At 37.1% G+C, this 25,522-nt stretch overlaps 1 protein-coding gene across 1 annotated transcript; it reads right to left on the bottom strand.

The window, feature by feature from the left end:
• Nucleotides 1-1,842: 1,842 nt before the first annotated feature.
• Nucleotides 1,843-25,425, bottom strand: LOC139961871 (structural maintenance of chromosomes protein 1A-like). Its single transcript, XM_071961485.1, has 24 exons — nucleotides 25,115-25,425; nucleotides 23,742-23,922; nucleotides 23,127-23,247; nucleotides 22,284-22,520; nucleotides 21,247-21,459; nucleotides 20,661-20,746; nucleotides 20,238-20,403; nucleotides 19,588-19,757; nucleotides 19,047-19,091; nucleotides 18,079-18,292; nucleotides 17,318-17,529; nucleotides 16,779-17,000; nucleotides 16,182-16,377; nucleotides 11,594-11,662; nucleotides 10,811-11,066; nucleotides 9,796-9,881; nucleotides 9,276-9,411; nucleotides 8,806-8,951; nucleotides 7,964-8,089; nucleotides 7,041-7,153; nucleotides 5,793-5,961; nucleotides 4,977-5,155; nucleotides 4,248-4,428; nucleotides 1,843-3,703 (listed from the first exon to the last, which is right to left on the bottom strand). The coding sequence occupies exons 1-24, from the start codon at nucleotides 25,221-25,223 to the stop codon at nucleotides 3,608-3,610; spliced, it is 3,729 nt and encodes a 1,242-aa protein (XP_071817586.1). The 5' UTR covers nucleotides 25,224-25,425; the 3' UTR covers nucleotides 1,843-3,607.
• Between the last annotated feature and the right edge of the window lie 97 nt (nucleotides 25,426-25,522).

Genomic DNA, 25,522 nt, shown 5'->3' with positions numbered 1-25,522 from the left:
TTTCTATAATTTTCTTCCAAGTATGTTTTATAAAAGGAAGCTTAGAGGACATATCAATCTGTTCGGAAACGCCGATCGGACCACAAAGTAAGGTAGCGGATGTGACTAAGTTGTTACAATTCTATATCTTAGAGGTCATCAGTATTGCCCGCATATAACGTGGATTTTTTTCTCAAAAAAAATCGGCCTACTTTCCTGACGGTACTGGTTTTTCAAAGTATCCAGGGAATTAGACAATTGCCTTTGAGGGTGGCATAGCAATGATACATGACGTTTGTTACATGAATGGGCGGATGGGGTATACCGTAGGCCTTCTAAGTAGAAGTTTATGCGTAAGAGGAAATCCGGGCTACCTTAGGCAACTCAACCTGGTGTCGCTTTCGGCGCCTCGGTCCACCACGCTTCGGTACCAAGTCGGTATGACAAGTTAATCCGCCCTGAGTCACTAGGTCACCTTTTCGAAGCTGCATCTATTGGTTATTGATAGGTATCGTCAACTTAAATCACGAATGATCAGTTACTATAATGCGGGACTATGTTGTTTGCTCTTACAATTTACTGACAACTTTACATAGCAGATGCTATGCTGATTCAAACTTATGTACTTATGAAATAAGTAAACCAAAGACCAGAAAAAGAGTACAGAGAAGAGGTACCAAGTAACTTATTGTACCCTTAGTGAAGTCACAAACTGAACAACTTTTATCCTACTGTGATAATATGTGGCAGCAGATAGTTATGAATTTGAGGGTGCTGTCATGGTTTTCATAGAGCTCACCAACTCGAAAGTGGAAAGTTTTATTGCAAATTAGCAATAGCAAGTGTCTTTCATTTTAACTTGTCAAGCAATATCAAAAGAGAGGAAAGTATAACGTTTTTCATTTCAGCTTTGTGATGCACACATAAGATGGTAAAGAAGTCACAAGGCTAGTATGTAAACTGTTATATATGTTATATATATATATGTTATATAAACTGTTATATATGAACTGTTATATATAAACTGTTATATATATAGAAGTGCACAAGGCTAGTATGTAAACTGTCATATTTAGAAGTAAAGGAAGCTCTACTGTCAGTATACTCTTTCGAAAGAAAATGCAGGTTGATAGTGAGGGTATAGGGGAAGGGAATATAGGGGAAGGGGGCATAGGGGAGGGGTATAGGGGAAGAGTGTATAGGGGAAGGGAGTATAGGAGAAGGGGTATAGGGGAAGGGGTTATAGGGGAAGGGGTTATAGGAGAGGGGAAGGCATAAAGGGGAAGGGAAGAAGTATAGGGGAAGGGGTAAGGGTATAAAGGAAGGGGTATTGGGGGAAGGGAATATAGGGAAGGGAAGGGGTATAGAGGAAGGGGTATTGGGGAAGGAGTAAAGGAATAAGTATAGGGGAAGGGGTATAGGGGAAGGAAAGGGGTATAGGGAAAGGTAAGGGGTATAGAGGAAGGAAAGGGGTTGACAGTGAGGGTATAGGGGAAGGGAAGGGGTATAGGGGAAGGGGTATAGGGTAATGGGTTATAGGGGAAGGGTTATAGGGGAAGGTGGTATGGGTGAAGGGAAGGAGTATAGGGAAGGGATATAGGGAAAGGGAAGGGGTATAGGGGAAGGGAAAGGGTATTGGGGAAGGGAAGGAGTATAGGGGAAGGGGTATAGGGAAAGGGGTATAGGGAAAGGGAAGGGGTATAGAGGAAGGGATGGACTTGGGTGTGGAAAGGAGGGAACAGCTGAAATTTGTTCTTCACATAACACATTTTATTACTTTAAGATGGACAGTGTTTCAAAATGAAATACTTTATCCACATCCTGGATATGATCACAAAATAAAGGGATGACTTTGACAGCAGGTTTGTAGACACCATTTTGTATTTGAACTGATTAAGTGTTTTTATACATGTACAGTGTAACCTACACCCAGTCAAGAAGCCCAAATACTAACAATAACAGTCTTGTAGTAAAACAATCAGAAAAGAACATGAAACAAATTAGAAATATTCTACAAAGAGATTAAACGTTACAATTCAGAGGCTTCAGATGTTCTTAAAAACTGTAGTTTTCAGTAACTTTTAGTTTGATTGCATTTTGTTATATTTACAGGAAATTGAATACCCCTTAATCTAACTAAGACTAGAGAAATACTTATTAATAACCATTTGGGTGTTTCTCATTCATGAGTTATCAACTGTCAAATCCAATACAGAAAATCTTACATATTAAATGCTATGTTGTCTGTGTTTCATATTTTTTTGGCAAACCTAACTTTCTGATTCCTGATTATTTTTTGTTCAAATAGTGTATCAAAAGTGTCTAATCTTTCAAGGACCATATATGGTTCTGTCAGACTGCAACAGATTCTATGCAAAACACAGAACTAGAGGCCTGAAGACTTTTAACCGATTCAGATGTTCTTAAAGGTGGCACTAACACAAAGATCATTCTTATGTAATATGATATAAATCCTAACTACTGAACAGCTTACCTAATAATCTAACAAAAGTCTTTGTTCACTTGCAAGACATCATAACTTTAGGTCATTACAATGAGCTTTCAGGTGTTGTCCAGTGAGTTATGTAATAGTGCTACTAGGAAGTGAAATCTATTCCCTCTGGTTTGTCCATTCATATTTCTGATTGAATATGAACATTAATGTTATTGTAGTCAACAACAACAACAGCAGCAGACATCAATCAATGAAAAGTTAACAAATATGGCAGCCCCTATGGCTATGGAATTGCCTTCTTAGACTTACTCAAGTTTTCAATCTTGCATGCAAAGAAAAAGGAAAAAAAAACCCATCCAAACTCTGAAATTGTCCAAGGGAATCTTATTTCTCTGTCTGGGGGTTGTTTTTCATCAATATCATCTCTATGTCATAGGTTATTAATGGTAATAATGTTTATGTCTCCTTAATACAGACATGCAAAGCTCTATATGAATCACCCAAGACTTACATAGTTTACATATCATATCAATAAGTGTCACATCATCACTTTGCTTTATCAAATCATTTGAATCACATCATTTCTTTGCTTTATCAAATCATTTGAATTTAAAATTGTTTTCACAAAAACAGCCTGCAGCATAACTAAAATACAACATATCACACAGTTGATGCCGACTTAGAGCAAAGGTGATGGAAAATTTAAACAGAGAACTCCATTATTAACCTTATATGAACACACATCCAGATGTTAATGAAAGAGGGAGCAAAGAGATTCCACCCTCCCTCCCCTCATCCTTTAACCCCCTCCCCCTCCTCTACTTGATGTTCCAACCAAAAGAAGGAAATGCATCATAAAAATGACATACCTAGATTTAATTTTCGATTTACTTCTCATTTATGCATGGTTCTTAGTCATTGTCACATACTTTAAGGTGTCACATACTTTAAGGAGAAGTAAACTTTTTTCCAAGACAGTACAACACAACCTGTCAACTTCCTCCTCTAAATATTGTAAAGACTGGGAAATTTATACCACCAGAACTATTTGCTTTACAGAATCAACAATAAGAAAACACAAGAAGCAAAAAATGTACTATTTACATTAAAACAGTGGAGTGCCTTAACAGCTCCTTTAAAAAACCTTTAGCCCTGGAATGGTAGAGTTGGTCATCATCGAGCAGCGATGGTTGGGCTAGTCACCAGAGGGTTCTCAGCGTACTGCGTCAGATCCAGGGTAAGCACTTTACTGACAACACACTCTCCTTGCTGTAAATATAAAGATTCAATGAAAACATGACATCAAATAAGGTATTAAAATTAAACACAGTACAATGGTAAAAGAACTAAAATAGGGAGACAGAAGGGAGGGTGGATGGGTGGGGGCATTCACTCCTGAGATGACTAGAAGAAATACTTAAGTTTTCCATGTTTCTGTTCACGATTGCTTCACATTTATGAAATGAGTCATTGATTATTTAACAGCTGCGAACGTTTGTACCTTCAAGTATTGCCAGATTGATGGTGGCAGGCAGGCTAAGAAACCTGAAAATTATTTAAGTACTGCTCAACACTTGCTACTTAATGCAGACTGCTAGTGGACTACATGACGAATACTGAATAATCCTGAATAAGAACACTCTTAGACAAAGTATTCTTTGATAACCTACCATGATGAGAGTACACTGTTTTTTTTCATCACTAGAAAATGAAAAGTACCTGATAGTTGTGAAACAGTACTGTTCAGAGATATGTCTTAGAGTACTTTATGCTATAGTATTAGTAGTATTAGTGGAATTAAGAGTGGCCTCACCTCAGGGTAGATTCCAATCAGAGCATCGGCATGGTTATAAAATTCCTCTTTAAGTGAGATGACGATACACTGGAAGTGTCCCTGAGATTGCTCCTGTATGTACTCCGCAACCTTGCCGATGTTGGTGTTATCCAGGGCAGCGTCAATCTCATCCAGAACAAAGAAGGGCGCTGGTCGATAGCTGAGAAACAAAACAAGATTGAAGAAGACAATAATGGACACAAATCAGAGTAAACTCAAATTTCATCAACTTGGGGATGCCCCCTCACACTCAACAGCAAAAGTCAACGATTTCGCCTTTTAAGCAACTTTCTGAATAAGTTTATATACTGTTTCATTTTATACTATATTAAAATTCAAGCTCATTAGCTTGGCATGTCAACTAGTAATTCTGAGAATGATGAATATTTCTATTCATGTGAGTCATACTAATATGAAAATTAAATGAAATCATTAAGGAGTCAACTAAAATTAGTTTTTACAGCAAAATGAAGGAAGAAGGGCTAGGTAGATCAATTACAATCTTATTTCAAGTAATGCTGGTAAGATTGCTAGTAATTGGCGAGCAGATGCAAAGAGCTCTTGGAAGGAAGATATATCACACAGTTTTAAACTCATCACTTCCAAGACCTCCACGTTTAACCAAAGACAACTGGAACATGCCTTCTAATTATTGTACTCTCCTATGACGTACTATTTTTGTGTAATTCAATCTTAAGCTGAACATACCTATGAATAGCAAACAGCAGAGCCAATGCTGCAACTGTCTTTTCTCCACCAGACAGGTTATCCATGGGTCTAAATCTCTTTCCAGGGGCTACACAATTATAATTGATCCCATCTAGGTATGGTTCCTCTGGATTCTCAGGGCCAAGGAATGCCTGGGCACTCTGGTTTCGAGAAAGAGCCTAGAGAAAGGAAAGCATGAGATGTTACGACATTAAACAGCATACAACCTATACAACCATGTAACAAACAGTGAAATGTTGTAACTGGCAGTGGTCTCCTTTGGCAAGCCCTAAGGCTTCCTACAGGGCCTTTCGAACATTTGATACATGCAAACATCTTTGTAGTTTATTGTTGCAGAAAAAAAAACAAATAAATGATAGGAAATGGAAACAACATATTTAGGATGATTGCTCTGCTTGGCCAAACTGTCTTGTATTAATATTCTCTACAGCAGGAGCACCAAGAAAGATATCAACATTTTACTTTTGTTCCACCAAAAATCAGAACAGTTGGCCATCAGAACAAGGTCATCTTCATGTCATTCCCTCATTACAACTTACTTGCTTAACTGTTACATCAAGATGCATACTCCACCAACAAGCTCACATGAGGCCTCTTGTGTCTGTTATTGGTAACCTGATGTGTATATAACCAACCTTTCTGTTTTTCCCCCATTACAATTATTTACTGCATATCTCATATTGATCCTTAAGGTTCACCTTAGTACAATCCTACATATACACATATAAGACACAAACCTCCAACATACTCAATACATGAAATACAAAACACAAGAGATAAAAGTAGAGAACCAACCTTGTAAATATCATCAATTCTGTTGGAGATGTGCTCAAAACAGTTGTTGAACCTTTCAAATCGCTCTTTGCGGATGACTTCAAAGGACTGCTTGGCTCTCTTCGCCTTCTTCCGGGCCGCGTCAAAGTCTACAGCAGTCGACTGGAACCTTTCCTTCACCCCATCAAGCCTAACCAAAGTATAAGAAAGAATCTTGTAGATGTGTATCACTCATTGGATTATGATATTATGCAAATAGAGGCGCTACCGCTATTACAATTGTAAACAGTTACGTATAAAGCCTATCAAATAGTTTGAACACTGTGCTACGAACCCTGTGCTGAATTTGGTATAGCATACAGTACAAATTAGTACTAGCAGCAGAGCAGCTTAATACATGGCCCTACAACTATACAGAGACCTTTAAAGCAGTCAGACATTAAGCTAATAATTAATCTAATTACTTCATTAGCCGTAATGAACTGTTTATCTTTACCTCTAAGCTGTATCTCTAGGGCTGCATCACTATCATACTAGCTTCTAAACGGTTGGTTTTCAAGACGACTTGCGTTGCAATGCACTACTTTCTTTGTCTTGTGCATCAAATTATCAGTTGCCAGACAAGAGTTCTTTGAATGCAAACCCGAATTGTGTACGAAGTGCAAAAACTAGTAAATGTTCCGAAAGTACGAGAAATTTTGGTCATATAGTAAGCAGTTTTTAGAACAGAAGGCAAAATAAAAAAAAATTTGGGGGGGGGGGGAGATTGACATACTGTCAAGATGTGATTATATGACAATATGAGTTGTGATCCCATTGTTGCATATATATATATAAAGACAATTAGCCTTTGTTTCAGTACAGAGCAGAAGTGCTGTATTGCATTAATGGATACAAGTAGGATAGACCTAACTTGTGCTGTTAGCCGACAAAAAAAAACAGACAAGCTATCGATGTCTAATAGAACATTGATTAGAAACGCAACAGTGTTAACTTGTCTGTTACTTTCTGTATTCTCTGAGGTCATAATTCTAATTTGTGAGTTTCCATACAGTTTCTTTCAATTTCTAATTAAAACCATGTTTACCCTAAACCAGTTTTAATAGCTTTATCCCATTACCATGCAGCCTCCTATCCCTAGCACTACAACAGAAACTTGGACTACTAATCAAAACAGTCAATAAATAAGTAACACAAAAATAATTAAACCAAAAATAGCAAGGGAGAGTTGGGTTGGAGGTGAGGGGGTAGAATAAAAACTCTACTTACTTCTCCATAGCTTTCATGTTGGGAGCAGCAATTCTCTGTAGAGTTGCCTGCATACTAGATACTTCAGATGACAAATTATCACCAGCTTCTTTGATTTCACCCACTCGATCCAGCTGTTGGCAAAAAAAAAATTAATATTCCTTACGTCTCCAGAGTAAAGGATTCTTATTTGATCTTAATCTCAGTATAAATTCCAGTAAGTTAGTATATTACATAACTTGTGGTTCAGAATTATTATGTTATTTCTGTTAATAATTTTATCTTCTTTTCTATACATTATCATATTGCTGGTATCTTTACACCGCTAATGTAAATAGTATAACAGGATGTCTCCCTCTTCTACTACTTCTAATTAATAACTAGAGTCCACCATTGCTATAACGATTCATGACTCTCAATTTAAACAGTGAACTGTCTCGAAGGAAGTATGTGAAGTGTATCTCCATGGCGATGAAATACAGTAACTCAAATCACTGGTAATGACTCAACTTTAAACTCAGCTGACATTCTACAACTCACAAATAAAAGCACCAATAACGGTAGATCAAACACTCTTTGCTTAAAACAAAAAACAAAGCTTTCTAAATTGTATAAAATAAAGTAAAAAACATCATGACATACTAAGTATATCTTTAGTAACAGTCCTGTTAAATTTATTTTTCTTTCTTTAAACATCTTCTTCAGCCTTGATGTTGATTAAACTGATAACATTACAACAAGATAGTATTATTCAATTTAATATCCATGTTAGATGCACTTCACTTTCACATTTAATGAGACAGAGGTGACAAGATATCTTGCAGGGATCCGGCTGATGACACAAGAGCGATCATCTTCATATCCTGTAAAATGCTTAGTTTTCTTACGAAAAAAAAGGGAAAAAAAAGGAAAGAAAATATAAATAATTGCCTTGAATGACTTACATCTTTGAGGTCTTGGTTAAGTTTCTTATAGTTGATGACAATGAGTGATTCTCTAGCATACATGCTCTTAGTGCCCTGACTACTAAGACTCTCTCCAGTATCACCACTCTCCCTCTGACTGGACCCCTGTAGATGAAGAATAAGAATAAGAATATCTCGTAATATTAGTAATGACAAGGGAACCCATGGATGTATATACAGAAGCAACTGACAAGAAACCCATTTTATGACTGCTGTAATAAACATAGAAATCTAAACAATATAAAGAATGCGACACACCATGCCTTCCCCAACACAATCCTCTTTCCATCCATTTTAATAACATTTACCTTACCATAAATTCAGCTTCAGTGATATATTCTGGTACAGAATCGAATTAATAGCAATTTCAAAGCATTTCACTTCCAATACCTCCTTCACTACAATGCATTCAGCTAATGACAATACTGTGTTAAAGCAGCAGTTTGTGTAGAACGTCTTCCGTGATGCAAAAACACTTCACCGACAATTTAGGTACTCTGATGCAGAAATGTCACAAGTGAAAAGACAGGAATCTGACAAGCTCCATAACTTTCAAAAGGAAACAACAGCGATCCTTGACCTACGACACAGATATACCAAGGTCTGGCTAACAATGCATCCAAGACTCACCAATGGACAAACAATAGCTCATTGCATGTTCTGTGACAAGAATGTATACAAAACATTTGTACAGAGGTTGGCAGTTGATACCTTGTGTGAATCTGACTTTTGTTAGTTTCTTATTGTTGAATATGTTAATTTTGTTGAATATGTTAATTTTGTGAATTCAATACAACCAGTGGATTTAATTAGTTGTTTACCTCTCCTTCTTCCGAGATATCATCCATGGAGCCTCTCTTCATCGGTACTTTGATGTCATCCATTTTACAAGCCTTCAATAAACTGTGTCTGTCGGCCTTCTTTTGTTCCAGTTTAGTCTCGGTTGCTGTGATATGCTTCTGGATGGCTGTCAAGGTTGGGCAAAAATATCCAATATTTTGGCAAACTGTTCTTTCCGGATATATTTTATTTCCAGATTATTTCCTTCCCAGATATATATAAAGTTATGAAATGAAGTTATTCATTATGTAAATTAATTTGTCTGCATTGATCAATACTCGATTCAGAAACTCGTATTACATGTGAAATCGTCTGAACTTGTTTGTGATCGACACATTCAATTATTTTCAATGCCTCTTCACACCTTTACAATGTAAATCCTGCATCAAGGAATCCTTTGCAATATATATATATATATATATTAATGAGATTTAAGAGATGAAAGACAAACCTGTGATCTCTTTGTTGCAAGTCATGAGTTGCTTTCGAATCTCCTCCACTTCGGCGTTCTTATCGTCAATCTGAGATTTCTTGGTCGTCTTTGAAAATTTGAGTTTAGTCATAGATTCTGATTCTTCATCAATGAGCTGAGAAAATGATGAACGAAAAGGTTAAGAAATATTAAACTTCTATAATTAGTTTTTACAACTGATATGAAAGGTACCTCATATTTTAATCATCACCAGTGAATAAAGAGGATTAATATTACCATTCAGACTATATAACAAACATTTCAAGGTTTTCTCTTTCTTTATCTACTCTAATTAATTATCTCGAATTCTGCTGATTAAATCTATTCTCTGAACTCAATTAAGCCTCCCCAAAGTCTATTGAGATACAGAAAAGGCTGAAAAGGTAAAATCAACTACACCAACAACAATATATACACAGCTGTACATTAGTTTCCATACTACAAGATGTCCCAAATTGTATTTTTTTTGCCCAAAATAATATTATTGATGGTATTTTACCTTCATCTGTTTAGCTTCTTCTTTCTTCAGTTTCTCCAACTCCTTTTCATCATTAGACACTTGCTTGGTCCATTTCTTGACATTTGCTGCATACATGAAAAAGATGATGATTATTTCTATGTTCATTACATCAAAGAAGTTTGTTTCAAATTGATTTAATTTTATGCCCATACAATTTGTTTTCTTTTTCAGAGGTGTTTTACTTTCAGACTCTGATTATCTACTTTATCAATTAACTGCAGTAATGAGGCACAGAGTATCAGACCATAGAATTATACACCAAATATGACCAAACATGACCAAATATGACCGAACATGACAGGTATTTACAACACAAAAGAATGAAAGGCTATAGCATAGACAAGTAAGTTGTTTTTATCTGTGGTTTAAATTCTCTTACTGTGATATAAAATCTGAACAGAAACTAGTTAATTAGTTAACTAGTTAATTTCTTGGCTTAATGTTACAAGAGGTATTCACCATCCATTGGTTTTGAATACAAACATCAACATTTAGCCTAGACTTATCTCACTTCATTCAGATCTACTTAGACATACCATCAGACCTACCTAACCTACTTTACAAACAAGAATTAAGCAGCAGTCTTAGTTTGTGTGACTGTTGAACATGACAACCAGCAAACTTCAAGAAAATCTGGTCACAATTGGAACATGATTATAAAATCCAACCAGCAGTAGTTAAGGTGATCAGTATTGACTCCAAAGGTCAGCAAGTCTAACACTTACAAAAAGTGTCCTGGACAATTTTCTTGAGGTTCTACCTTTCTAAATATTCATAGATTTTGAGGAGACTTAAAGCAGGTAATAAATGTGTCTCAGTGATGTAACATGCTGTGAATTAGTCTATCCTTACGGAATACCTCGGGACAGTATTGTCCAACCTAAATACTAAACTGTCTTCATCTTTAATTTTTTTCTTGAAAAGAAGCACCAGTAGGTTTACCATAACTTTCTCACTGAATACTTGATAAATAATTTAGATAGAACAATAATACCTTCTGTATCCCTGGACCTTTCATACTCGAGCTGATTGACGAGTTTCGACCTCTGATTCTCAAACTCCAGCCTTCGTTTGGCTCTCTCTTGCTGAGCTCTTAGCTCCTTCTCTTCGTACTGACGAATGTTCTGGACATTGATTTGGCTGCAGAAATCAGTGAACAATTCATCCTCCACGTTGTTCATCTCTCCTTTCTTCTCTGTGATGAGTTCAGCTCTTTGTGTTATCTGCTCTTCTATGGCACTTATCTTGGGCTGCGGAAAGAATCAAATAGCTTTCAATTAATTGAAAATTTTGAAGGCTTAAATTGGATAGGAACATACACTCTTTTATGGAAATTACTAGGGGGATCTTGCATCACAATGAGTTCACACTTGTTTTTGCACAGCTTAAAACATTCTAATGAAACAATGTATTGAATGACAACAATGGTAAGACTAACAATGAGATTATCTCAAATTTGGTCAATAGTCTGGTATTTTAAGGCCATCCCGAGTAAAATGTCTTCACAATTCATGTTTCATACAAAATAAACTGTTAGGTTTAAGGGACTTTTACTCAAGTGTACGTTATTTTAGAGTTAACATCTGTCACTTTGACAATTCAAGCACTTAACACTTGCTACATTTCCTAAGCATTATTCAGCATATCTACAGCCCAATCCTGCATAAAATACACTTCTCTGTATAACAATGCTCTTCAACAAAAACACAAATAAAACAGTAAATAGAGAGGGAACCAACCAGACAAAACAGAGCAAATGTGGATAAGAACTACTTACATCAAAGGCTTCCAGATCTTGGTTCAACTTTGAGATGATTTTCTGGTTATTGGTGAGGATCTTCTTTTGCTGTAAATAATCGGAAGGGATGAGATTAGCAGTCTTGAATCAATATTACAGATATAACTCTGAACTTATCAAATTCAACTTAAGAAATTCTGGATAATGTACTGCTCATACATGGTATCCTGTCAACATAGCCGTAACCTCACACAACCGTAACTCTTCTAATATCCCATAACATCTAAGTCACCATTCATTCCCCTCTGATGATGTACACCTATAATGACCATTTGGAGATGTTGTTTAAAATTAACATAACACTTATGCCTCTTCTTTAAAAAGCTCTTTGTAAACATTCTATTTTGGAACAGTAATGGAACAGATTTTGTATCTGTGTTGTCCCTATAACTTGAAGCCTTGTTATGCATTCAATTTTGAATGTCTAAACGTTCTCTTTATGGGTCTATTGTGTAGTAAATATTCACATGATCATGACAACGGCCAAGTAAGGTTTTGGAAAAACAAAAGCACCATTCAATATGTTTTTGTCTGAATTATTCATTCACTCAGTCCCTGCAAACAAGCCAAAGTTTGGGTAAAAAATAATTACTACACAATAGAGCCAAACCTGCAGAGTTATGAATCATATTATCAGTTTACAATGCATGATGTGGTTTTAAGGAGTACTCACTGTTTTGTCCCTTCTATGTACTTATGAGTGTTCATTGAAGTATCTCATGGAATACTTAAGTAAATGGTCCCCATGACTCATGGGGTACTTGTTGTTATCCCTACCACTCAGGGAGTACTTACTGTGTTGTCCCTATCACTCATGGGGTACTTACTGTGTTATCCCTATCACTCATGGGGTACTTACTGTGTTGTCCCTATAACTCATGGAGTACTTACTGTGTTGTCCCTATCACTCATGGGGTACTTACTGTGTTGTCCCTATAACTCATTGAGTACTTACTGTGTTGTCCCTATCACTCATTGAGTACTTACTGTGTTGTCCCTATCACTCATTGAGTACTTACTGTGTTGTCCCTATCACTCATGGTGTACTTACTGTGTTGTCCCTATAACTCATTGAGTACTTACTGTGTTGTCCCTATCACTCATTGAGTATTTACTGTGTTGTCCCTATCACTCATGGGGTACTTACTGTGTTGTCCCTATCACTCATTGAGTACTTACTGTGTTGTCCCTATCACTCATGGGGTACTTACTGTGTTGTCCCTATAACTCATGGAGTACTTACTGTGTTGTCCCTATCACTCATTGAGTACTTACTGTGTTGTCCCTATCACTCATGGGGTACTTACTGTGTTGTCCCTATCACTCATGGAGTACTTACTGTGTTGTCCCTATCACTCATGGAGTACTTACTGTGTTGTCCCTATAACTCATTGAGTACTTACTGTGTTGTCCCTATCACTCATTGAGTACTTACTGTGTTGTCCCTATAACTCATTGAGTACTTACTGTGTTGTCCCTATCACTCATTGAGTACTTACTGTGTTGTCCCTGTCACTCATGGGGTACTTACTGTGTTGTCCCTATAACTCATTGAGTACTTACTGTGTTGTCCCTATCACTCATTGAGTACTTACTGTGTTGTCCCTATCACTCATTGAGTACTAACTGTGTTGTCCCTATCACTCATGGGGTACTTACTGTGTTGTCCCTATAACTCATTGAGTACTTACTGTGTTGTCCCTATCACTCATTGAGTATTTACTGTGTTGTCCCTATCACTCATTGAGTACTTACTGTGTTGTCCCTATGCTTTCTAGTCATTTCGCCCAACAACCATTTCGCCCAACTGCCATTTCGCCCAACCAGCCTGGTCATTTCGCCCAATCAGCCTGGTCATTTCGCCCAACCAGCATGGTCATTTCGCCCAACCATTATAGTCATTTCGCCCAACCAGCATGGTCATTTCGCCCAACCTTATTTTTACTAATATTCAGTCAGAATAATTTTACTTTTTCTATTCCACTAGTTCAATTTGATTTTTTTTGGGTTAGGTTACTTCATAATAGGTAAATAAAAAAGTGAGGTCCGCTCGATATCGATCGGAGTCTGAGCAGTTATTTCGGGTATAATGGGAGGATTACACTACTTTAGGCGTTTACGCATACAATGGAAGTTATAGTATTAAACAAACACAGGGGAATCGGTCTTCATAAAAACCTATCAAACCTAACCCCTAAAACACTGATCCATCCTACTGACTAACAATTCCTGAATGTTTCCTTATTAAATTGAAAAAAAAAATATATAAAACCCGTCCGTAATATTGAAGTACTATATTTAATCAATGTAACCACTTAATCAATGTAACCACATATGTAATCACATATGTAGGCCTAATCAATTTAACCAAGACTTCAAGTTTCCTTAATACTCGGTTCGTATCCCGTAACGTTAACAATTCCCGAACGTTTACTATCAAACCTAAGCCCTAAAACACTGATCCATCTTCAAGATTCCTTAATATTCGGTTCGTATCCTGTAACGTTAAAAATTCCTGAACGTTTCCTTACTTAAGTTATACAAAGTAAAGGACTTCAAGTTTCCTTAATATTCCTTAATATTCGAACGTTTACTATCAAACCCAACCCCTAACACACTGATCCATCCTCAAGTTTCCTTAATATTCGGTTCGTATCCTGTAACGTTAACAATTCCCGAACGTTTCCTTTTGAAGCATCATATTTAATCCAGGTTGGGCGAAATGACCAGGCTGGTTGGGCGAAATGACCAGGCTGGTTGGGCGAAATGACCAGGCTGGTTGGGCGAAATGACCAGGCTGGTTGGGCGAAATGACCAGGCTGGTTGGGCGAAATGACCAGGCTGGTTGGGCGAAATGGCAGTTGGGCGAAATGGTTGTTGGGTGAAGTGTCCTGCTTCCGTCCCTATCACTCATGGTATACTGTGTTGAACCCTATCACTCAGGGAGAACTTATTATGTTGTCCCTATCACTCAGGGAGTACTTACTCTGTTGTCCCTGTACCTCATGGTGTACTGACTGTGTTGTCCCTGTCACTCATGGTGTACTGACTGTGTTGTCCCTGTCACTCATGGAGTACTTACTGTGTTGTCCCTATCACTCATGGAGTACTTACTGTGTTGTCCCTATAACTCACTGAGTACTTACTGTGTTGTGCCTATCACTCATGGAGTACTGACTGTGTTGTCCCTGTCACTCATCGAGTACTTACTGTGTTGTCCCTATCACTCATGGAGTACTTACTGTGTTGTCCCTATCACTCATGGAGTACTTACTGTGTTGTCCCTATCACTCATGGAGTACTTACTGTGTTGTCCCTATCCCTCATGGAGTACTTACTGTGTTGTCCCTATCACTCATGGAGTACTTACTGTGTTGTCCCTATAACTCACTGAGTACTTACTCTGTTGTCCCTGTACCTCATGGTGTACTGACTGTGTTGTCCCTGTCACTCATGGTGTACTGACTGTGTTGTCCCTGTCACTCATGGAGTACTTACTGTGTTGTCCCTATCACTCATGGAGTACTGACTGTGTTGTCCCTATAACTCACTGAGTACTTCTGTGTTGTGCCTATCACTCATGGAGTACTGACTGTGTTGTCCCTGTCACTCATCGAGTACTTACTGTGTTGTCCCTATCACTCATGGAGTACTTACTGTGTTGTCCCTATCACTCATCGAGTACTTACTGTGTTGTCCCTATCACTCATGGAGTACTTACTGTGTTGTCCCTATAACTCATGGAGTATTTACTGTGTTGTCCCTATCACTCATGGAGTACTTACTGTGTTGTCCCTATCACTCATGGTGTACTGACTGTGTTGTCCCTGTCACTCATGGAGTACTTACTGTGTTGTCCCTATCACTCATGGAGTACTTACTGTGTTGTCCCTATAACTCATTGAGTACTTACTGTGTTGTCCCTATAACTCATTGAGTACTTACTGTGTTGTCCCTATCACTCATTGAGTACTGACTGTGTTGTCCCTATCACTCATCGAGTACTTACTGTGTTGTCCCTATCACTCATGGTGTACTTACTGTGTTGTCCCTATCACTCATGGTGTGTTGTCCCTATCACTCATGGAGTACTGACTGTGTTGTCCCTATCACTCATGGAGTACTTACTGTGTTGTCCCTATCACTCATGGAGTACTTGCTGTGTTGTCCCTATCACTCATGGAGTACTTACTGTGTTGTCCCTATAACTCATTGAGTACTTACTGTGTTGTCCCTATAACTCATTGAGTACTTACTGTGTTGTCCCTATCACTCATTGAGTACTGACTGTGTTGTCCCTATCACTCATCGAGTACTTACTGTGTTGTCCCTATCACTCATGGTGTACTTACTGTGTTGTCCCTATCACTCATGGTGTGTTGTCCCTATCACTCATGGAGTACTGACTGTGTTGTCCCTATCACTCATGGAGTACTAACTGTGTTGTCCCTATCACTCATGGAGTACTTACTGTGTTGTCCCTATCACTCATGGAGTACTTGCTGTGTTGTCCCTATCACTCATTGAGTACTTACTGTGTTGTCCCTATCACTCATTGAGTACTTACTGTGTTATCCCTATCACTCATGGAGTACTTCAGCCTTGTTTCCAGACCATTGATCTGGGAGCGGATGTTATTAAGGTCAGATTCTTTCCTCTTTTTCTTCTGTTGTTCTTTTAGTTCCTCTGTCAGAGATAACTTTCGTTGTTTCAGGTTATTGAGAGACTTTTCATCCCATCGTCTTGCTTTGGCTTTCAAATCCCTACGGAGAGAAAACAACTCAAATGGTTAGAAAATAACAACCACTGCCTTGTGCAACTGATTTAAACTTATATTCTCTTGACAGCTTGATAATAAATTGCTTTCACAAACTCTTTGCACCAATGTCTGTGGCTATGACACTCAAGTGTCTGAACTGCAATGCAACTGTTGATCAGCAAAGATACAAATTAACATAACATGGATAAACACTATCTGAATTACCTAAATACCAAAACCTGGATATGCAAATAAAATGAAGAGTTTACAAAGTAATGTGTCATAATAATGCTATATTGTAATACAAACATATATCCTAAAATGCAATGATTTGTCAGCAGAGATTAGGTTTTACAGCTAATGTTATGATCAATATTTTCTCTTTGAGATGACAAGTAAACTTACGAAGCACCACCAGAGATGATCCCAGATTTCTGAAACATTGTTCCATCCAAAGCGACAGCTTTGTGGCGTTCGTGACCACCAAAGGCAATCTTTCTGGCATCTTCAACAGTTTCACAGACGAGAGCATTACCACAGGCATACTGGAGAGCTTTCTTTACCTTTGCAGGTTCGTAGCGAATCACGTCAATCACAAGTTTAACTCCACGAGGATCACGGATATCCCTATCAAGAATACATAATATAGACAAATCGGAACATGATTTCAAAAACTTCAAGATGATGTGCAAAATGATCCAATTACTAAGCAAACATATAGATGTTTAGCAGGTTTTGTACAGGGAGCGGCAGTATTTCTTATTACTCAATCATGAATTTCAAATATTTTGATATCGCTCTCTGCTCATGCTCATGGAGTTCATTTATACTGATTACTATTTTATACTGATAACATTTGATGTATCTACTAAGATATCGATGCTTTTACTTGAAAGGTTCAAAACTTAAGCTATGCTACATTCTCAACAAATGACCCTCTTTACCTAAGTTGTTCGTTTGTTGGTTTCACCTCGATGAAATCCAACGGCAAGAAGGTTTCTGGATCAGCCCTCTGCTCTTTCATGTACTGAATGCAATCCCTGGCTGTCTTCTCAGAGTCTACGATGATGGCATCCATGTTCTTACCAAGGACCTTAGTAACAGCTATTTGGTATTTCTTCTGGCTAGGCTCGCAGAGATCAATCAAGCGTCCGTACTGTAATAGGAAAGTGAGATAGGTGTCACAACTTACTAGCAAGTAGCAATGCCTTGCATGCAATGAATATGTTACTGTCAGTCTGTGATTGTCATTGCTTATACTTATTCAGTTCCAGTATGCTCAAATCTATGAAGTATACATAGTGCAGACTTTAACTATTCTACTAGAACACTAAAAGAAGACAAATTCACTTCTGTTTTGGTAAAGTTGCATTGATACATTTGTCATCTCAAAAATGCAGATAGAATGATTCACTCATCAGAGATACACACTTGACAGACCAGGCAATTCAACCTTCAGCTACTAATATAAACAATTTAAACACAGTTGTTCAAAATACCACTATCTATTACTTTCCATTTAATGATGTAACTGGTTTACTGGATTTAATAGTTTTAGCCATCAACAGATAATTGCATATTTTAATCACCTCCATCAAATTTAATAATGCCATTCAAGTATATAACTAACTTATAAACCGCGTCTAGTAATTTACAGCTAACCTGACATTTGACTTAGATTACAATGTATATATGTAACACTTACAACACCAGTGAATAGCCGCTTGAGGTTATCAATCAACTCTCTCTTTTTCTGATATCTTGTATTTTCGTGTTTGTCCAGTTTGGCCTCTCCAAGCTGCTCCACGATGGATTCTAATTCGGCGTTGATTTTATGAATCCTTTGGTCTGCTCCGAGCACCTCCTCCTCTAGCTGCTCCTTCAGCTGAATCTGCTCATTAATCGCTTGCTCACTCGTTCTAAATTGATCAAAAAATTATTCTAATTATTTCTGAGTTTATTATTCAACATTAGGTCACTAGAAAATCTTGTTAAATTTTTAAAGGCAAATGTCAATGCTTTCTAACCAGTCTGTGAATGATAGACAACAAAATAACTTTAAACGATGGTTTCACAAAACTCTACCTACAATGTACAGGTTTGGATTAATCTGACCATGTTTCTGATAACATCAATTCACTCTGATAATATTTATTGACCATTCTACATTCCTCCATGCTACCATTAGGTTATGAGCAAGGATTGGGAATGAACACTCTTTGACACGTCCTACACTTTCCTTTAAGGTTGTTCAATGCAATAAATGATTGATGGTGTTATAGTGCAAATTTAATCACAAAACTTTACTACAAGTTTAATGGTTTGCTTCAATACCAGGATGCTTTTAGAAATCAACCCAGAATTACACAATAAGCTTTGAAGAAATAGAGTCAAGGTAGTTTCTACAATGACTTGATGACATATGACAATATCTCTTTATGCAAAGGGGTGGGGTAGGTAGAGGGAAGGGCTGATGGTGGAAATAACAGATAATAATGATTTCATAATTGAACGGATAAACAAGAAGTTACCAAAATCCAAGAAACTGTTGGAACATAGATGTCCAGCAGAAAAAATATATTTTTGCTACTTTATAATTGAGATTTACTATATTTAAACCTTAGAAGTGAAAAACCAATGTCAAAGAATAACAATCCTTGCCAAAAAACTTACTTGATATAGTCACTGAGCTTATCGAGTCTCTTCTTGTTCTCATCCCTGTCAGACGAAATCACAAAAGATAAACAAAATAGTAACACTTTAAAAAAGAAAAGTTTGGCATTAATGTTATACAATTACTTTTTACTTTCCATTCAGTCGAATGGATCGAATGGGTGACAAAAAAATGAACCTTTAACTTGGGTTGAAGTCAGGATTGATTAATGGCTCTCAAACAAGTTTAGTGATACTGACAGTTTTAGCTGTATTGCAAACATCAAAGTGGTCCACATATCACTATGACGGGCAAGTAATAAACATCATTGATATGATATAATGTCTCTCTTTACAGCAGCCATTACAGATCTGCTCCTTCATGGAACAACTTGGAATGTATACGACAATACATTAAGTGGTGAACTGGTCTCAGTTATTGTGAAGCAAGATTAATGTAGTACTTGCAATTGTATCACAAGTTTGTTGTAACTAGTTTCCCTGTCATAATCCTGCTTCTTCAGTGGGACCAACCTTTAAGCTATAACTATAACATACTTACATCTCATGTTCTTTCTGTTTGATCTTAGCTAGAAGTTCTTGTTTCCGATTCTTCTCACTGTCCATTCTGTCCTGATCAGACTTTTGGTCACGATTCAATTTCTCAAACTCTTGTAGGAGCTGTGCTGCTTTTACACTAGCTTCTTTCTTCAGTCTATGGTACTCCTCAACCTAAATAGAATAAGAATAAGAAATAACGACACATGCAATCTATTGTACTTCTAAACCTAAATAGAATAAGAAAATGGAAATGAAAATGTATGATAAACTCCTCAACCTTTAATCTATGGTACTCCTCAACCTGTAATCCTCAACCTGTAATCCATGGTACTCCTCAACCTGTAATACATGGTACTCCTCAACCTGTAATACATGGTACTCCTCAACCTGTAATACATTGGTACTCCTCAACTTTAGTAGATTGCTGCATATACAACTGCTTGATCTGCAATATTACACTCATCATAATGTTTACAGCACAATAAGATACGCAATGATTTAAAACAAAATTTGGTAATACAATCTATGCTGATATTAACTTTTAGCCAAGAGTTGATAATTTTCATAGTTTTTTACATTGACTCTTGATACTTTACTGAAATGTGCTGCATTAGAATCAGACTACTTTATGGTGTTAACTGGTTAACTGACCTGTGACTCCTCAAGCTCCAAATCTCTTCCCTGGCTCTGACTTTCCTCTTCAATTCTCTCTTCAAATTCCACTTTCTTTTTGTCGATCGCTTCCAACTCTCCCTCCAGTTCCTTAATGTCACCTAAGTGACTCTCATGGGTCTTCTTGGCATTCTTTAAAGATTTCCTTGGAAAGCATTAAAAGATGACATTTACTCTTTAATGCTTAGATAAAATTGTTTTCATTTGGCAATTAAAACAGTTAGAACTTTCAACGTATGGAATATGACAAAGTGACATTTGTTACAGAAACGGAGCTGTGAGCCTAATGAAATTTTACACCAGTCATTGCTTTTGGTTAAGGCCTAAACTGATCTTAAGTAAAGAGCTACACGAAAATCTCTGCAAACTTTGATAAAAAGGAATCAATCATTCCAAACTTACTTTCCAGCTTCAAGTTTCTTGTTCATGTGAGAAGTCTTTTCTTTTGCTTTGATGAACAATGGTTTCTTCTTGTTCAGATCAACTTCCTGTAATAATGAGGTGAAGAAACAACATGCTATGTCACTTTGGACAATGGGAGACAAATCTGGAAAAAGGAGCACATGCACACACACACATGCATGATCTCCCTTTGACACACCTTACACACACAAACACACAAAAGTGTGACATATCTAGTGAATCTAGTGACATATCTAGTGAAGTCAAAGTGAATATTATCCTCATCAACATTTTATTCAATGTATGAACACCTTGACAATAACATACATCTGACTGAAAGTTCGATCAACTTACATGCAATCTCTGAGTGAAAAAACACACCGGACAACTTGTGAGAGCCTATTGGTATGTTCTATGAGAACATTTTCAAAGGTAATGTTTTAACTTGAAAATATCTCTGATGACCTTTTAGACATTCCAATTAGCCTATTACCACGAAAAAAACTCAGTTTTACAAGTGATACCAACAGCTCTCCAAATCTTGATCACAGAAACAAAATGAAGAGGCATTTAAGAGCTTGGGTACCTTTTCTCTCATCTCTTTCTCGATACCAGCAAGTTCTCTAGTCAGCTGTCCAAGTTCTTTCTTCTTTCCTTTAATCTCTTCCTCTACGCCCTCTCTCTTGTCCATAGCTCTTTTAAGTTCATCGTTATGTTCTCCGAGCTCCTCAGAGTGTCGGCTGATGTCTTTCTCGTTATAATATAACCTGAATAACTGATATTCCAGTTGCTTTTGAACCTGTCAGAAGGAGGAAGATATCACACACTGACATGAACAACAAAAAATGAATAAAGACATAATTGGGAATATTACATTTTACCAAATTTATCTTAATGGATGTCTGGGTTCTCTCACAATACAAACAGAGCCTTCACTGTACTTTCAATAGAAAACGGGACAATTTACAATATTGAATCTGAAGTGACATGTTAATTTTTGATACCCTACTTTTCTGCATACTGGTATTTGTGATGAAATGTTGTCACAACCATACAACACAAAGTGTTTTGTTTGATGGTCTGAATTTGTGCAGGTTACAAAATTTGATACTAGATTATGCCAATTCAGTGTGAAAATGATTCATGCCAGGGCAGATATGCCACAGTACAACCCAACAGTGTAGCCAATAACACTATTTGTTTTAGCATTCATCAAAATGTTTCAGTGTAGTGTTTTATGAAACTCAAAGAAACTATAGAGGAATGAACAACCAATTCCCAACATCCGTTTTGTTTTCCTTTGTATATATAACTTTGTTTTCCACTTCAAAAAACAGGAAGAACTTTAATATGGCATTTACAACATGTTTGAAAGGGGATTACCTAAACTTCACACTCTAACAAGGTTACTTTAACCTTGCCTAATCCAAGACCTGTGTGTTCTGCTACTGCCATTAATGAAATTTAAAAATTTTGCTATCTGCTGCAAACACCAGTCGTACCTCATGCTAAGGCATTTAAAACTTCTCTGTTAATTCATGCCATGTCACAATCCACTGAAATGTTATAATATATTATATAATATATTAAGAATTAGTCTAAACCAGCTGGAATAAGACTTACCAAGTCCTCTTTGAGCTTGCTGTATCTCTCTGCCTCTTCTTTCTCCAGCTTAGCTTCTTTCCTCTCGGCAGCAATGCCTTTCTTCTTCTGATAATTAAACTGAGTATCTTCTTCAGCTTTCATCATCTCCTGCTTCCTCTTGTCGTACTCGCCTTTCAATTCACCAGAGTTGCTGATTTCTTCAAATAATACTGTCCTCTCTTTGGGGTTCTTCATGGCTATGGAAACAACGGCTCCCTATATGGCAGAAACAGCATAAATACCACTAGGTTGCAAAATATTGTAACACCTTCATAACAACAGCTATGTTGTAAGAACAATTAGCATATGCTCCATGATAATGCCTCAGAGTATTGGTTTCCTTACAATTCAAATTATACTAAAATGACATTTCACATTCCACCATATTCATTCATGCATTGTTTTGTAGAAATTGTTTCTTCTGACCTTCAAATGGCAATGACTAAATGACAGTGAAATTAATTTCAATTTTTTTGTAAATGTTGTGGAACCCAACATAAATGCAATTTAACATCTTTACAATCTTGGTATAAGCTGACACTGCCAATGAAATATTTTAAAACAGTTTTAAATTAAAGCAACCATGTAAATGTTGTCAAGGACCCTCGGAAAGTTGCATAATACTGTAAGATGCACAACTACTGCAATAATAAGGTCTCCGTTTGCCTGCACTCTAATAGATCGATATTATTAGGGGAGTGAAGCACACCGAACATATACCAGACATAGCACACCTACAAAGATAGCCAATACATTATGACATCCTCACAGTCAGTTTTCCCTCTAAATGACATCCAATGACAAGACTTATAAAATGTTTACCTGAAAGACAAGGAAGTTCCTGGCCTTGATGAGGATGCCAATCTTTTCGAGAGCCTCAGTGTACTGATGGAGGGAAACCACCTTGTTATCTATTCTGTGCTCAGAGGAAGCCCCAAGAATGCTGTAAGAAAAAGAAAATTACTATTATCACTATTATCTATCAAAAAAAAGTACAATTACAGATGTAATTATATTAGTGGGACACTACATACTTATCTTACACTTTATGTGCCATCTATAAATTAGAAGCTAACTTATGTTCAGCCATCTAACATGACTTTTCATTTCCTCAGCCTTATGTCTGCATTGATTACAAGCTATTGAGTAAATACAACTTTATATTAATAAACTATGCAAGTTACGAACATTACATCCTGTGAAGCCACTGCATTAATGCAATGTGAATAGCAAATCATAAATATCTACACAAAATGTCTTGATACTTTGCTGGATGCATGTCATAAGGGATATTTACTGCTTTCATAATTTAGAAATGAACCTAACCGGGTGCTTTGAAGTAACCAAGAAAAAAACAGGACTACATTGGTTGTTTTTGATACAATTGAGTAAAAGCGGGAGACTTTTTTTCATTTAGCGAAACTGCCTGATGCTTACATTCTAGAGAATGAGGTTTCCTTTCCATCATCTTCTGTGTAAACTGCAGTCACAGATGCTCTGTTAGAAGCTGGCTTGCCAATAGGTGCTCCATGAATTAATTCAGACAGTCTCTTCACACGAAGATTGGATGTTTTTTCACCAAGAACAAAACTGATGGCGTCCATGAGATTGGACTTCCCTGCAAAGAAAAACAACACAAAAAACAAAACAAAAGTAAACATTTTGTTCCCTTATCAACATCACATGCCACTTAAGTAATTACCATGGCGGTTTACATTTCTATTTGTTAAATGCCTTATTTTAATTATATCTAATAATATCTAATAATAATTCTTTTTCCAAAAGCTATATTTGTAAGGAAAACAGACAAAAGACCAATGCCTAAATAGTGTATCCAACAAAGCCTAGCCACATATTTCCAAATAGGCTTGCTAAGACTAAGATTGTATTTGTAGGCTATGTAGGAAACTGCAGTCTGTACCTCTATAGTCAGTATTGCGAAGTTCGCCATACTGCGAAGATCGGCCACCCTTAAGAAATACACGATTTCACCATGAAAATCTACAGGAAGAGTCAAATTTCACCAAAAAGTACGAAGCTACAGTTATTTTCTCTCCAAAATGACCCGTGTGCAAGAAATTACTTACATATTTGTCAATAAAATGACGAAGATCTATTAAGTCTGTTATAATTACTGAAAAAGCAACTGCGCCCCCAATTTTATCACCATCGCCACACTGTGGGTTGCGCGTCCGAACTTCGCAATACTCTAGCAAGAAATACCAGTTCCACAATCACGAAGAATCTTCTTGGAAAACAACGTGAAAACAGTTTGCAGGAAAGAAAGTTTGGCCGTGTATCGTACTATAACAAAATTCTCCCACCATATGAAGTATATTTTCAAATGATTGATACCAGAAGATTTAGTTTTTGGGTGTTTTAAATCTTAAGTGGCCGAACTTCGAAGTCACCATCCTACTGTATGGCATGTTCTCAATTCCACAGGGTCTTTGTTTAACTTAAATGCTGGCATTGCCTCCTTCTAAGCTTAAGTTAGACTAGGCCTAACTTTAGGCCCCCTAGACGGCCATGACTATAACTTCTATAGTTAGTAGAACTTTATAGTAAGTGTTTGTATGGCCTAGGCTAGCCCTGACGAATGAACAGGCTAATGAATGAGAAAGCCCGGGTCTAGGCATATGCAGCCCCTAGGCTAGGCATAGTGTGTTTCTCACTTACTGCCCGGAGTGTTTTGGATATTTATTTCCAGTCAGATTATTTAAAATTGATGCCAAAGTGTTAACAGTAACACTAACACAGGTTATAATGATAACAGCCTAATGTTAGGCTCAGCTTGTTAGGCTACATACCAGCTCCATTAGGTCCAATGATAGCGGTGAAGGGTTTGAATGGCCCGATCGTCTGCTTGCCCTTATAAGACTTAAAATTATCCAACGTTATCAACCTTAGGTACCCCATGGTGCGATGTTGCCACTCCCGATGTTACGTGATTAACCGAGTCATGAGAATCAATAGGGCAGCAGATTTAGTAATTTTGCATGATGTACAAAGGGAAACAATTTCAACGCGTAAGTTAGTCTTTCTGCAGTAAATTAGCGTATGAAAGCCTAGGCTTAGCCTATATAGAACTATGCATTTGATATTACACTGGTAACAGTCGTTCCGTACACATATCATGTATGTATTATTCGGACGGCAAATCGCGGGAAACAAAAAGCCATAAAGAAGATGACTAGCGTCCTCTATCAGGGACCAAT

The sequence above is a fragment of the Apostichopus japonicus genome, chromosome 20, assembly GCF_037975245.1.
Source record: "Apostichopus japonicus isolate 1M-3 chromosome 20, ASM3797524v1, whole genome shotgun sequence".
NCBI lineage: Eukaryota > Metazoa > Echinodermata > Holothuroidea > Aspidochirotida > Stichopodidae > Apostichopus > Apostichopus japonicus.
Note: the sequence above shows the minus strand (reverse complement) of the source record. Positions and strands in the feature narration are given on the sequence as shown.